General features: G+C 35.9%; 1 protein-coding gene across 1 annotated transcript in view; it reads left to right on the forward strand.

Annotated features, from left to right (window-relative positions):
* The window catches only part of TEX11 (testis expressed 11), a 252528-nt gene that overhangs the window by 52508 nt on the left and 185264 nt on the right, over positions 1 to 14756 (forward strand). The window contains exon 9 of the mRNA XM_081792399.1: positions 737 to 822. Within this exon, the coding sequence (XP_081648525.1) occupies positions 737 to 822 (86 nt within the window). The remainder of the gene's footprint in view (positions 1 to 736; positions 823 to 14756) is intronic.

Here is a 14756-nt window from a genome sequence, read left to right on the forward strand (position 1 = left end):
CCCTCTCTCTTTGCCCCTCCTCTGCTCTCACTCTGTCTCTTTCTCTCTCTCAAAAATAAACATTAAAAAATGAATATTTTTGTTGTTAAAGAAGGTTCATTAAGCTATATCTAAATTAAATAAGTCCTATGACTTGTGTTGGATGCATTTCAAAACTTTAGAATTTTTTAAAATTTATTTTTGAGAGAGAGCAAGTAAGAGAGGGCAGGGGAAGGGCAGAGAGAGAGAGAGAGAGAGAGAGAAAGAGAGAGAGAGAATCCAAAGCAGGCTCCACTCTATCAGTACAGACCCCCCATGTCAGTCTTGAACTCACAAACTGTGAGATTCGTGACCTGAGCCAGACTTGAGCGCTGAACGAACTGAGCCATCCAGGCACCCCAAAACTTTAGAATTTTTTAAAAGTTGTCTTGCTCTAAAAAAATCCCCTTCCATGGTGATTTTTTTTTCTTTTGACTATACTCGCTGACCTAATAATGCCTCTTACTGGATTTGGCAACCTGCAGAGGAGGTTGTTGTTTTGCTAGGCAATGATTAGGTTTCCCATTTCCTGTTACAAAGTACCTTTCAAGTTCTAATAGTAATGTATTGTACTTTCCATATATAACTAATGCCTCAACATGAATATTTTGTAACTCCTCTTTACATAATTTTGGAGGTTTTGATAAGGAAGATTGGGTTATTTTGATGCACAGAATACTTTAAATCATGAATCTGACTTTTTTTTTTATTATTGCAGACTGGATATCTTCATATTCTCTGTTACAACTTTGGAATAGAAGCCTACAAGCAGAATAAATATGATGAAAGTTCTTTCTGGCTTAGGTAATATAAATAAAAAATTTAGGGATATCATACAGTTCACTTAATACTTACTGTATGGTACTTTGTCAGTTTAAACATTCTGTGACGTCAAAAGCCAACATGCTAAATTTATTTATTCCTTTAACATGTGTTGTTTATTCTTACATGTTGCCAGTTGATAGGAAAATGTATTCTATTATTGATATAACAGAAGTGTATGTTCTTCTTTAATTCCTCCTTTGTATCACCATCAAGAACATGGAATTAAAAAAAAATTTTTGTTTTGGTACATATTGCTGTCCGCCAACCCCAGAGTGTAAGGTAGATGGGTGAGAATAGGATCAGGATCAGCTAAAATTGTTAATCTTTTTTTTTTAAAGACATGAATTAAAAAAATTTTTTTTAATCTTTGTTTATTTTTGAGAGAGAGACAGAGTGTGAGCAGGGGAGGAGCAGAGAGAGAGGGAGACACAGAATCTGAAGCAGGCTCCAGGCCCGGAGCTGTCAGCACAGAGCCCAACATGGGGCTCGAACTCACGAACCGTGAGATCATGACCTGAGCCGAAGTCGGATGCTCAACCGACTGAGCCACCCAGGCGCCCCTAAAATTGTTAGTCTTAAGTGAATTTTGGTATTTTAATATCATTGAAATAAGTATATATTTAGCACTTACTATATGATCAGTATTATACTAATATTTATACTGTTGTGTTGAATCTATAAATATTAAGGGAATAGCGTAAAAATATAACAACTGTATACAAGAACTCTGTCTTTGGCCAAATACCTAGGCACAGCACAGGTTCTGACACATAGTAGATACTTAATAATTGCTAGTTAAATGAATTTATGTGAAAAATGAATTTTTCTGGAGATGTCACATAAGGTGCTTTGGACCTCAAAAGATTATGGAGTGAAATACATCAAATCAGTTCACTAAATGTTTCTCCATTCTCAGTATAGGGTTAGTTCTGGTTATTTGGAGATATTTTCAGGGTTAGTTTGACTATGGTGAAAATTACATTTGCCACTAACAAAATAATACATATATGGACTTTAAGATTATAGCAATCACAGGTGTATATATCTCTAACCAAATATTTATGCAAATAACTTTTTATGTAAAAGACTTTTTAAAGTGTAAAGAGTGATCAAAGTCTATAAAGAACCATGTCTTTTCTGCCACATTCTTTTGATCATGTCCCCTTATTAGAGGTCCACAGATTAAGGGAATCTTGGTGTAATTATGAATGAAATTTGGGAATCCTTTAGGTTACTTTACTATAGGAATCAAGGTACCCACCTCAGTGTATTCAATGACAAATTTAGTTAGGACTCTGTTCAATATAAAATTTGAGGTCTTTGAAATCAGAATGCTAGCTTTGGAAATAATATTTAAGAGTTCTTTTGTTTAATAAAATGCATTTTTTTGGGCCACCTGGCTGGCTCAGTTGGAAGAGCATATGACGCTTGATCTTGAAGTGTGGTTCAGTCCCCATGTTGGGTGTAGAGATTATTAAAAAATAAATAAACTTTAAAAAAAATTTCCTCCCTCCAACTCCTCCCCTTTTGTAGTTCTTGCCTATTGAGCTCTGCTCTCTGCTCCTAGCATAAGACACGCATAAGTAGATGGGAAGAGACTATTGACAGATACAGAACTTTCTTTCTTCCACAATCTAGGGGATTTCAATTGTCCTGGTGGAATTTAAATGTAGTGTTGATCTTTTAAAGTCCTAACAATTTGTATATATATTATGTTAAATTTGGCTTTTTATAAAAGGTGTACAGAAATTGCACTGTAACTAATTAGTATTCTAAAAGAAGCACTGTAAACCAAACAAATACAAATAAGTCTAACTCAAAAGGCTTCGTGGTTACACTGATTTACTGCAGAGATTTTACAGATATTTTTTCTCCCTGGGAGAAAAGGACTTTAATCCCAAACCTTTGTCATATTCTTTTTTTTTTTCAATATATGAAGTTTATTGTCAAATTGGTTTCCATACAACACCCAGTGCTCATCCCAAAAGGTGCCCTCGTCAATACCCATCACCCACTCTCCCCTCCCTCCCACCCCCCATCAACCCTCAGTTTGTTCTCAGTTTTTAAGAGTCTCTTATGCTTTGGCTCTCTCCCACTCTAACCTCTACCTTAGTCATATTCTTAATCATGGATAATTTTTCTTTTATGTCTAGTAGTTTTTTTCTAAATCATTCAACTATGTTACTTGGAGCTACTGGTTGGGAAACACTTGGGAGGCTCACTTTTTTTTCCTTTTGCTGTAAGAAGACCTATTTGCTAATTGTGGCAAATTAAATATAGAGGAAAACTGTCAAAATGAAAGGGTAATATAGTGGATATAGTAGGAATGTTTAAAATTTCTTTGCTGATTAAATAAAATAAAATTTCTTTGCTGACTAAAGAAGTTATATATGCTAATTATAAAAATTTAAATGTTACAAATATATATGGTAAGTAAAAGTCCTTTGTAATCCCACACTCATAAATGTTCAGTATTAACATTTTTCAAAGTTTAAAAAAATGTTTATTCATTTATTTTTAGTGGGGAGAAGGGCAGAGAGAGAGGGAGGGAGAGAGAAAAATTCCCAAGCAGGCTCTGTGCTGAGTGCAGATCCCAATGTGGAGCTTGAACTCACAAACCATGAGATCATGACCTGAGCTGAAATCAAGAGTCCAGTGCTCAACCAACTGAGCCACCAAGGTGTGCCACAAATAGTTCTTAAAAGGTTTTTTAATATGTTAAATGACAAGGAAGACATGACAATCATTGAAATGCATTTGGAGGATTTAAGGAATTGAGGAGTTTTTTCAAAATGGACTGTAAATAAGGAAAATTAATGGAATGAAACCAAGCCAAAGAGTATACATGGGACAATTCTGATTTGGTGATCTCTTGTTAGAGACAGTGAAATAGATTGAGAAGATGACAGAAGACATTTGAATTGAACAAAATCATGGAGAATTGGATAAAGCCCTGAAGGTGTTCTATAAAAAATAATCTAATTGATCTTAATAAATGAAATATAAATGACCCTATTTCTTTGACCTATGGGTCAGAGATTGCTTATAAATTCCTGACAAGTTCTTTGTAGGTTAAATTGGGAGTATTTCTCAACCCTTTGTGCGAGAGCTCTGTGCTGCCCTTTCCCCTTCAGAATCCAAAGAAAGCATGCGTGATTTCTTCAGCGTTCTTCTGAGACCGTGATTACAGTTTATATTTTCTTTTTTTAATGTTTACTTATTTTGAGAGAGAGAGAGAGAGAGCGAGCAGGGGAGGGGCAGAGAGAGAGAGAGAATATCCTAAGCAGGCTCCACAGCTGTAAGCGCAGAATGTGACATGGGACTTGAACCCATGAACTGGGAGATAATGACCTGAGCCAAAACCAAGAATCGGATGCTTAATCAACTGAGCTACCTAGGTGCCCCTAGAGTTTATATTTTCTTTTAAAAAACCCCACAATCTAGACGTAGTGTGCTAGACTTTTTGGATTAGGTAGACAGTATGTTAGAGGAGGAGTAATTTTTGAGGTCTTCTAACACCACTTAAAAAAATTGTTTTTAAACATTTGTTCATTTTTTGAGAGACAGAGAGAGAGCACAAACAGGGGAGGGGCGGAGAGAGGGGAGACACAGAATCCAAAGCAGGCTGGGGCCTGAACTCAAGAAACACGAGATCATGACCTGAGCCTAAGTCGGACGCCAACCGACTGAGCCACCCACGTGCCCTCTAACACCACTTTTAATTTCTCTAAAGCTAATCTAAAACCTGACTCAATTGGTAGCTAATGTGAGTTGCTTCCTATTAGTTAGGAATAGTTTTTACTCTGCATGGGATGTGTGTCTCTTTCCTGCTTCTGTAAAACTTCTTGCATCTCTCATGGGATCAAAAGAGGAGAATTTAGCAAAAATTATGCTACTGTTTTCTAAATTCATAGTGCTTAGAGGTAGTGAACTAGATTAGTTAGAAATTTCCATGTTGGGTTTCAAAATAGCTATTATGTTTACAATAAGGTAAGTATTTATGAGATATTTTTATTTATCAGTGCTTAGCCTTTACTGTGCTTATACAGGAATATATATTACCAGAGGTCTTCTGTTTTTTTTTTAAAGATTTTATTTAAAAAAATTTTTTTAACGTTTATTTATTTTTGAGACAGAGAGAGACAGAACATGAATGGGGGAGGGTCAGAGAGAGGGAGACACAGAATCTGAAACAGGCTCTAGGCTCTGAGCTGTCAGCACAGAGCCCGACGAGGGGCTTGAACTCACGGACCGCGAGATCATGACCTGAGCCGATGTTGGCTGCTTAACTGACTGAGCCACCCAGGCGCCCCTAAAGATTTTATATTTTTAAGTAATCTTTATACACAATGTGGGGCTTGAACCTACAACCCCAAGATCATGCATTGCATGCTCTACTGACTGAGCCAGCCACACACCCCACCAGAGGTCTTCTAATAAGGAAAGAACAAAGGAAATAGAAGTGTATTTTATGCACAAATATTGATGATTCAGTATATGAGCCCAATGAAAATTTGTATCAGTTTTTTTTAAAGTTTATTTACTTATTTTGAGAGAGAAAGAGAGAGAGGTGGGGGGGTAGAGAGAGAGGGAGAGAGAGAATCTCAAGCAGACTTCACACTGTCAGTGCAGAGCCCAATGTGGGGCTCGAACCCATAAACTGCAGGAGCATGACCTGAGTGGAAATTGAGTCAGCCACCCAACTGACTGAGCCACCCAGATGCCATGCATCAGTTAATGCTCCTTAATGTTTATCCCTTTATTTTCCCTTTATTCTCAGCCCAAAATCTTGAGAATTTGACAGTATTATTAGTATTTTTTAAAATTTTTGTTTATTTATACTTGAGAGAGAGAGAGCTAGAGAGCATGAGTGGGGGAGGGGCAGAGAAAGGGAGACAGAATCTGAAGCAGGCTCCATGCTCCAAGCTGTCAGCACAGAGCCTGACATGGGGCTTGAACTCAACGACCTTAGTTGAAGTCGGATGCTTAACTGAGCCTCCCAGGTGCCCCAGCAGTATTATTTATGGGCAGGCAATGTGATCTAAAGAACGATCACAGAGCTAGCAGTAGAAAATCTGTTACTAATCAATTGTGTGACTTTGTGTCATTCACCTAACAATGTGCTTGCATTGTCCTTATCTGAAAAATGGGTACAGTATTATCTGTGTTACAAGCTTGTAATGAAGATGACATAAGTGACATAATAGGACTTTGAAAAGTTAAAGGTATTATATAATCATAGACTATCATAAAATTATTAACTATAAAGTTGATCATATATAAGACCTATTTTAATGGTAACTGGAATGTATTAGCACCATCTTGTGGAAATAGAATGAATTGTATAACAGCAATTTTTTTTTATTTTTTATTTATTTTTTATTTTTTATTTATTTAATATATGAAATTTACTGTCAAATTGGTTTCCATACAACACCCAGTGCTCATCCCAAAAGGTGCCCTCCTCAATACCCATCACCCACCCTACCCTCCCTCCCACCCCCCATCAACCCTCAGTTTGTTCTCAGTTTTTATTTTTTTTATTTTTTTTATTTTTTTATTTTTTAATATATGAAATTTACTGTCAAATTGGTTTCCATACAACACCCAGTGCTCATCCCAAAAGGTGCCCTCCTCAATACCCATCACCCACCCTGCCCTCCCTCCCACCCCCCATCAACCCTCAATTTGTTCTCAGTTTTTAACAGTCTCTTATGCTTTGGCTCTCTCCCACTCTAACCTCTTTTTTTTTTTTTTTTCCTTCCCCTCCCCCATGGGTTTCTGTTACGTTTCTCAGGATCCACATAAGAGTGTATAACAGCAATTTTAACAAGATAATTTACTAAACACTGTAAGAATCTTTACTAAACAGCTGTAAGAATCTTCATAGATCGTCTGGTTCAGTAATTTAGGAACTATATTCTGTGGTGCTCTCTGGTTCTACCAGAAAAACTTCAGAATCTCCTCTAAAAGGAAAAGGAGACTTAGCCGCAATCCTCTAAGATACTCATCTTGTTTTAGAGAAGTTAGACATTAATAATTTTTTAAAGTAGTATATCCTTGTAAGATTTTGTTTGAAAAAAATGATTAGCTTGCTTACAGTTTGAAAATGACTGGTATTGATCAATTTCATCTTGTGTAGATATGAAAATGTACGTGTAGAGAGATTTATACAGGGACATCTAGCTGGGACACAAGATCTCCAGTCTTTTTTTTTTTTTTTTTTTTTTTACATTTATTTATTTTTGAGACAGAGAGAGACAGAGCATGAATGGGGGAGGGTCAGAGAGAGAGGGAGACACAGAATCCGAAGCAGGCTCCAGGCTCTGAGCTGTCAGCAAAGAGTCTGACACGGGGCTCGAACTCACAGACCGTTTGGATCATGACCTGAGCCAACGTCGGACACTTAACCGACTGAGCCACCCAGGTGCCCCAAGATCTCCAGTCTTTTAGGAATAGTTTTTCTCCAAAGGTCAGTAATGATGTTCCATCTTTGATTCCTGATTTTGACTAATATGAGTCTTTCCTTTTTTTTGGTCAGTCTAGCTAAATGTTTGTCAATTTGTTGGATCTTTTCAAAGCATCAGCTTTTGGTTCTATTGTTTTTTTCCTATTGTATTTCAGTTATTTAACTTAATTTCCCCTGTAATCTTTATGACTTTCCCTCTCTGTGCTTGTTTTAGATTTAGTTTGCTCTTTCTTTTCCATTCTCCTAATATGGAAAGTTGAGATCTTACTTCTCTTTTAGTATTATTATAGGTATAAAATTTCCCCTAACCATTGCTTTCCATCCTATAAGTTTTGGTATGTTGTTTTCCTTTTCACTCAGCTCAAGGTATTTTCTAATTTCTCTTGTGACTCATTGATTATTTAGGAGTGTGTTGTTTAATTTCCACATATCTACTTGATTTCTAATTTAATTTCACTTAGGTGAAGAACATACTTCCTATGACTTCAATTCTGTTAAATCTGAGGCTTTTTAATATATTTTATTCTGGAGAATGTTCTGTGTTCACTTGAGAAGAAGGTGTATCTGTTGCTATTGGGTGGAGTATGGTATAGATGTCTGTTATGTTAGTAGGTAATATAGTGTTGTTCAGGTCTTCTCTATCCTTTTTGATGCTCTGCCTACTTCTTTTATTGAAAGTGGGGTATTGAAATGCTCAACTGTCATTGTTGAATTATGTATCTCTTGATTCGGTTTTGTCAACTTTCATTTTATGTATTTTGGGGACTGTGTTTTTAAGCTTATATATGTTTATAATTGTTCTATTATCCTGATAGATTAGCTTTTTTATCATTATAAAATATCCCTCTATCTCTGGTAATATTTGTTTTTTGTCTTAAAGTCTATTTCGTCTGATATTGGCATAGCCACTCTAGATAGTACTCTTATGGTTGTTTACGTGGTATATCTTTTTCCATCCTTTTCTTTCAACCTCTTTGTATCCTTGAATCTAAAGTGTGTTTCTTGTTAACAGTACGTAGTTGGATATTTTTTAAAACTTCAGTCTGAAATCCCTGCCATTTGATTTTATTGTTTAATCCATTCATCTTTCCAATGTTGACGTTATTGTTGGATTTATAGCTGATATTTTGCTTTTTGTTTTCTACATGTCCATGACTACATATTTCAAATACACTTTTCCTCCTTTACTACTTTTTTTATCCTAAGTGAATATCTTTTGAAACTTAATGAATTTATTTTTTATTGTGGTAATGAATATATATAACATAAAATCTGCTATTTTAATTATTTTAAATGTACAATTGCATTAATTACATTCATGGTGTTGTACAACCATCATTACAATCTACTTCAAAAAATTTTTCATCACCCCAAACAGAATTCTAACTTTTAAAAAAATTTTTTAATGTTTATTTATTTTTGAGAGAGAGAGAGAGAGACAGAGTGTGAGTGGGGGAGGGGCAGAGAGAGAGGGAGACACAGAATCCGAAGCAAGCTCCAGGCTCTGAGCTGTCAGCACAGAGCCCGATGCGGGGCTTGAACCCACAAGCCGTGAGATCATGACTTGAGCTGAAGTCAGACGCTTAACTGATTGAGGCACACAGGCGCCCCAAAAACTCTAACTTTTTAACGTTAACTCCACCTTCCTCCTTCCCCAGTCCCTAGTAATCTTTAATCTACTTTATGTCTTTGTGAATTTGCCTATCTTAGGTATTTCATGTAAGTGGAATCATATAATATTTGTCTTTTTGTGTCTGGCTTATTTCACTTAGGAGAATATTTTTCTTTTTTTAATGTTTATTTATTTTTGAAGGGGGGAGGAGCAGTGAGAGAAAGGGAGAGAGGACCTGAAGCAGGCTTTGCGGTGACAGCAGAGAGCCCAATGCGGGGCTTGAACTCACAAACTGTGAGATCATGACCTGCGCGGAAATCAAGAGTCAGATGCTTAACCGACTGAGTCGCCCAGGTGCCCCCTAGGAGAATATTTTCAAGATTTATCCATATTGTAGCATGTATGAGAATTTCATCCCCCCCCCCTTACCAATAATTTATTGTGGTAAAATATGCATAACATAAAGTTTACTGCCGTTTTAATCATCTTTAAGTGTACAATTCAGTGGCATTAAGTACACTCACAGTGTTGTGTAACCATTACCACTGTCTACTTCTGGAATGTTTTCATCATCCTAAACAAATTCTGTACCCATTAAACACTAACTCCCCTTTCGCTCACCCCTAATAACCTGTTTTCTACTTTCTATCTCTATGACTTGGCATATTCTAGGGTCCTCATGAATAAGGTCATACATTATTTGTCCTTTTGTGTTTGGCTTACTAGCATAATGTTTTCAGTGTTCATCCATGTAGTAGCATGTATCAGTATTTCATTCTTTTTATGGGTGAATAATATTCAATTTTATGGATTTACCACGTTTTGTTTATCCATTCACCAGGTGATGAAAATTTGGGTTATTTCCATCTTTTTTGTTATTCTGAATAATAATACTGTAAACATTGGTATATATGTATCTGCTCAAGTCCCTGCTTTCACTTCTTTTGTGTATATACCTAGAAGTGGAATTGCTGGGTCTTGTAAATGGATATCTTACAGTATACCATTTTAAATTGTTAAATAATTTTTAAAATTATATATTCTTCATTTTCTTTATGGTTGTTCTTGGGCTTACAATTATACATCTTAATTTATTAGAAGCTACTTCAGATTTATATGAACTTTCAGTAAATTGCAGAAGTTTTACTTCTATATTGACTTGATTCCCTTTTTTCTTTTTTTGCTATGCTCATTATACATGTGCCTACATATATTTATTTATTTATTTATTTATTTTTTTTTTTTTCAACGTTTTTTATTTATTTTTGGGACAGAGAGAGACAGAGCATGAACGGGGGAGGGGCAGAGAGAGAGGGAGACACAGAATCGGAAACAGGCTCCAGGCTCCGAGCCATCAGCCCAGAGCCTGACGCGGGGCTCGAACTCACGGACCGCGAGATCGTGACCTGGCTGAAGTCGGACGCTTAACCGACTGCGCCACCCAGGCGCCCCGTGCCTACATATATTTAAACACTCAACAATACATGGTTATAATTATTGCTTCATATAATTAGCCTTCTCATCAGTTTTGGTTTTCTTCATTTATTCCTGTAGATTTAAGTTAACATTTGGTCTTATTTCCTTACCCTACTTATATCTTTATTCCCACTCATTTCTTTGTGTTGTCATAGTAAAATATATTAAATACGTAATGCCCCAACAATAAAATTTTATAGATATTTATGTAGTTGCTTTCTAAATAAGGGAGGAAATAAGAAATATGTAGTCATATTGTCTTTTATAATTATTCAAATAATTGCTAACACTTTTCTTCATATGAATTCACATTATTTTCTGGGGTCATTTGCTTTCAGCCTGAAGAATGTCCTTTTGTATTTCTTGTAAGGCAGATCAGCTAGCAAGAAATTCTTTCAGTTTTTGTTTATCTGGGAATGTATTTAGTCTTCTTTTGAAAAATAGTGTCTCTAGATATAGGATTCTTAGTTGACAGTTTTTTCTCTTTAAGCACTTTGCGTCATCACTGCTTTCTGGCACTGATAATTTGTGATAAAGAGCCAGCTTTTAATCTTATTTCCTTTTAAATGATGAGTCATTTTTCTCTAACTGCTTTCAAGATTTTCTCTTTATCTTTACTTTCAGTAACTGGACCATGATGTGTCTGGGCATGGATTTGTTTATGTGTGATCCTCCTTGGAGTCCATTAAACTTCTTGGATGTGTAGATTATTGTTTTCCATCAAATTTGGGAAGTTTTCAACCATTATTTCCTTGAATATATTTTCTATTCCTTTCTCTTGCTTTTCTCCTTCTAGTACTCTCATGCATATGTCATACTGAATGATGTCTGACATGTCTTTGAAACTCTATTCTTTTTTTCCACTCTTTTCCCCTGTTTGTTCTTCAGATTTGTATAATCACTATCAATCTATCTTCAAGTTTATATATTCTTTTTTTTTGCCTGCTCAAATCTATTTTTGAGCCTCTCTAGTGCATTTTCCATTTCAGTTATTTTACTTTTCAACTTCAGAATTTCTACTCAGTTCTTTTATAATTCCTGTCATTTAATTGTTATACTCTTATTTTTAATTTTTTAAAATGTTTATTTATTTTGAGAGAACTTGAGTAGGGGAGGGGCAGAGAGAGAGAGGGAGACACAGCATCTGAAGTAGGCTTCAGGCTCTGAACTGTCAGCACAGAGCCCAATGTGGGGCTCAAACCCATGAACCGTGAGATTATGACCTGAGCCAAAGTCGGACGCTTCACCGACTGGGCCACCCAGGCGCCCCTTAATTATTGTACTCTTATTCTCTATTTGCATCATTGTTATCATGCCTTCCTTTAATATTTTAAATATGGTTTCCTATAGTTCTTTAAAGAACTATATGTTTATAATGGCGGCTTTGAAGTATTGAAGTGCAATATCTGGGACCTCTCAAAGGCAGTTTCTGTTGCCTTCTCTTTATCCTCTGTATAAGTCACACTTTACTGTTTTATTGCATGTATTGTAATATTTTGTTGAAAACTAGATATTTTGGATAATATCTGGCAGCAAGTGTGCATACCAATTTCTCCCCTTTCTGGAACTTACTGTTCTTTTTATTGTTCGTTTATTTATTTATTTGGTCATTTGACTGGACTAATTCTGTTTATTTTTCTCACAGTGTGTGACCTATAATGTTCCTGCTCAGAGTTTTTCCCCTTGTTTTTGTCTTTCTGTGGCTTTCTAGGCTTCACCTCTGCAGCCACATAAGCCACTTGTTGGTCAAAGGTATGTAAAGTCCCTTAGCCAGTTAGATATTCACTCTTTCCTGTTGGATGTGTATTTGACTTAGAGGTTGTTTTCATAGTTCAGTGAGTTTATTATTTTGCTCTCCATTCAGCCAGGGGCTAATAGCTAGTAGGTTATTTTTCTGATCATGACTGAGAGGGCAGTCTTGGGCATGTGCACAACCTCCCAGACCCTCAAATATGAGTGCAATATGATTTTTGAATAAAGACGTGTTTTAGAGAAGTTTTAGGTTTGCAGCACATTTGAGAGGTAGGTACAGAGATTTTCCACATGCCCCCTGATCCTGCACATTCATAGCCTAACCCTAATCAACATCACTCACCAGAATGGTACATTTTTTACTAAGAATGAGCCTACATTGACACATTGTAATCCCCCAACTCTATAGTTTACCTCAGGGTTCACTCTTGTTGTATATTCTACAGGTTTAGACAAATGTATAATGACATATATCCACCATTACAACATTTTAGTTATCATACAGAATAGTTTCACTTTCCTAAAAATCCTCTGTGCTCTGCCTATCCATCCCTCCCTTTTCCCTAAACTCTATCAACTACTGATCTTTTTGGTCCCGATAATTTTGCCTTTTCTGGAATGTTGGAATCATATAGTATATCATTTTCAGATTGGCTTCTTGTTTTCACTTTGTAATAATGTTTTGTGTTTCCTCCATGTGTTTTCTTGTCTCAGTAGCTCATTTATTTTTAGTGCTATATAATATTCCATTGTCTGCATGTTCCACAGTTTATTTGTCCATTTCCCTACTGAAGGACATTGTGGTTGCTTCCAAATTTTGTCAATTATGAATAAAGCTGCTATAAATGTCCACGTGCAGACTTTTGTATGATCATATGTTTTCCGTTCTTTTGGGCAAATACCAAGGACCGTGATTGCTGGGTTATGGTAAGAATATATTTTGTTTTGCAAGGAACCACCAAACTCTCTTACGGTGGCTGTATAATTTTGTATTCCCACCAGCAATGTATGAGAGCTTTATTACTCCACATTCTCACCAGTGTTAGGTGCTTGTCAGTGTTTTAGACTTTGGCTATTCTGATAGGTGTGTACTGGCATTTATTTTATTATTGTTTTAATTTACATTTTCCTCATGACATATGATGTGGAACATCTTTTTTTTTTTAATTTTTTTTTTAACGTTTATTTATTTTTGAGACAGAGAGAGACAGAGCATGAACGGGGGAGGGTCAGAGAGAGGGAGACACATAATCTGAAACAGGCTCCAGGCTCTGAGCTGTCAGCACAGAGCCCGACGCGGGGCTTGAACTCACGGACCGCGAGATCATGACCTGAGCCGAAGTCGGCGGCTTAACCGACTGAGCCACCCAGGCCTCCCGCTGTGGAACATCTTTTAATAGTCTTATTTGCCATCTGTATATCTTTTTTGGTGAGGTATTTGTTAGGAACTTTGGACCATGTTTTAATTGAGTTGTTTATTTTTTTTTTACTGTTGAGTTTTAAAAGGTTTTTTTTGGTATATTTTAGATATCAGTCCTTTATTATATGTGTCTTTTGCAAATATTTTCTCTGAATCTGCGGCTTATCTTCCAATTCTCTTGATACTGTCTTTCACAAAGCAGTTTTATTTTTATTTTTTTTACTTTCTTACAGATTTTATTTTTAAGTAATCTCTATACCCAACATGGAGCTTGAACTTACAACCCCAAGGTAAAGAGTTGTATGCCCTACCAACTGAGCCAGTCAGGCACCCCAGGAAGTTTTTAATTTTAATGAAACCTAGCTTATCAGTCATTTATTTCATGGATTGTTTCCTTGGTATTGTATCTAAAAAGATATCACAATACTCAAGGTCATCATCTAGGTTTTATCCTATATTTTAGAAGTTTTATAGTTTTGCACTTTTCATTTAGATCTATGATTCTTTTTGAGTTAATTTTTGTGAAAGATGTAAGGTCTGTGTCTGGATTCTTTTTTTGTGGGGGGAGCATGTTGATGTTCAGTTGTTCCATCATCATTTGTTTGAAGAGACTATCTTTATCTTTGATCCATTGTATTACCTTTGCTCCTCTGCCAAAGATCAGTTTAAGGTATTTATGGGGGCTCTCTATTCTGTTCTATTAATCCATTTGTATTTTCTTTAGCCAATTCCTTGATTACCATAATAATGCACTATCTTGATTGCTGTAACTTTATAATAAACCTTAAAGTTGTGTAGCTGCAGTCCTGTCCTGCAATATTGTATTGTCTATTCTCATCTTTTGCCACTTCATATAGACTTAGAATGTTGAACCAGCCTTGCATACCTGAGATAAATTTCACTTTGTTGTTGTGTATAATTTTTTAAAATTATTTTTTGGATTTTATTTGCTAATATTTTATTGAGTATTTTTACATCTGTGTTCATGACATGTATTGGGTCATAGCTTTCCTGTAATGTCTGACTGGTTTGGGTATTAGGGTAATGCTGGCTTCATAGAATGAGTTAGGCCATATTCCATCTGCTTCTGTCATAAAGAGATTGTAGAGAATTGGTATAATTTCTTCCTTAAATGTTTAGTAGAATTTACCAGTGAGCACATCTGAGCTTGGTGCTTTCTGTTT

The sequence above is a fragment of the Panthera onca genome, chromosome X (assembly GCF_046562875.1).
Source record: "Panthera onca isolate mPanOnc1 chromosome X, mPanOnc1 haplotype 2, whole genome shotgun sequence".
Lineage (NCBI taxonomy): Eukaryota > Metazoa > Chordata > Mammalia > Carnivora > Felidae > Panthera > Panthera onca.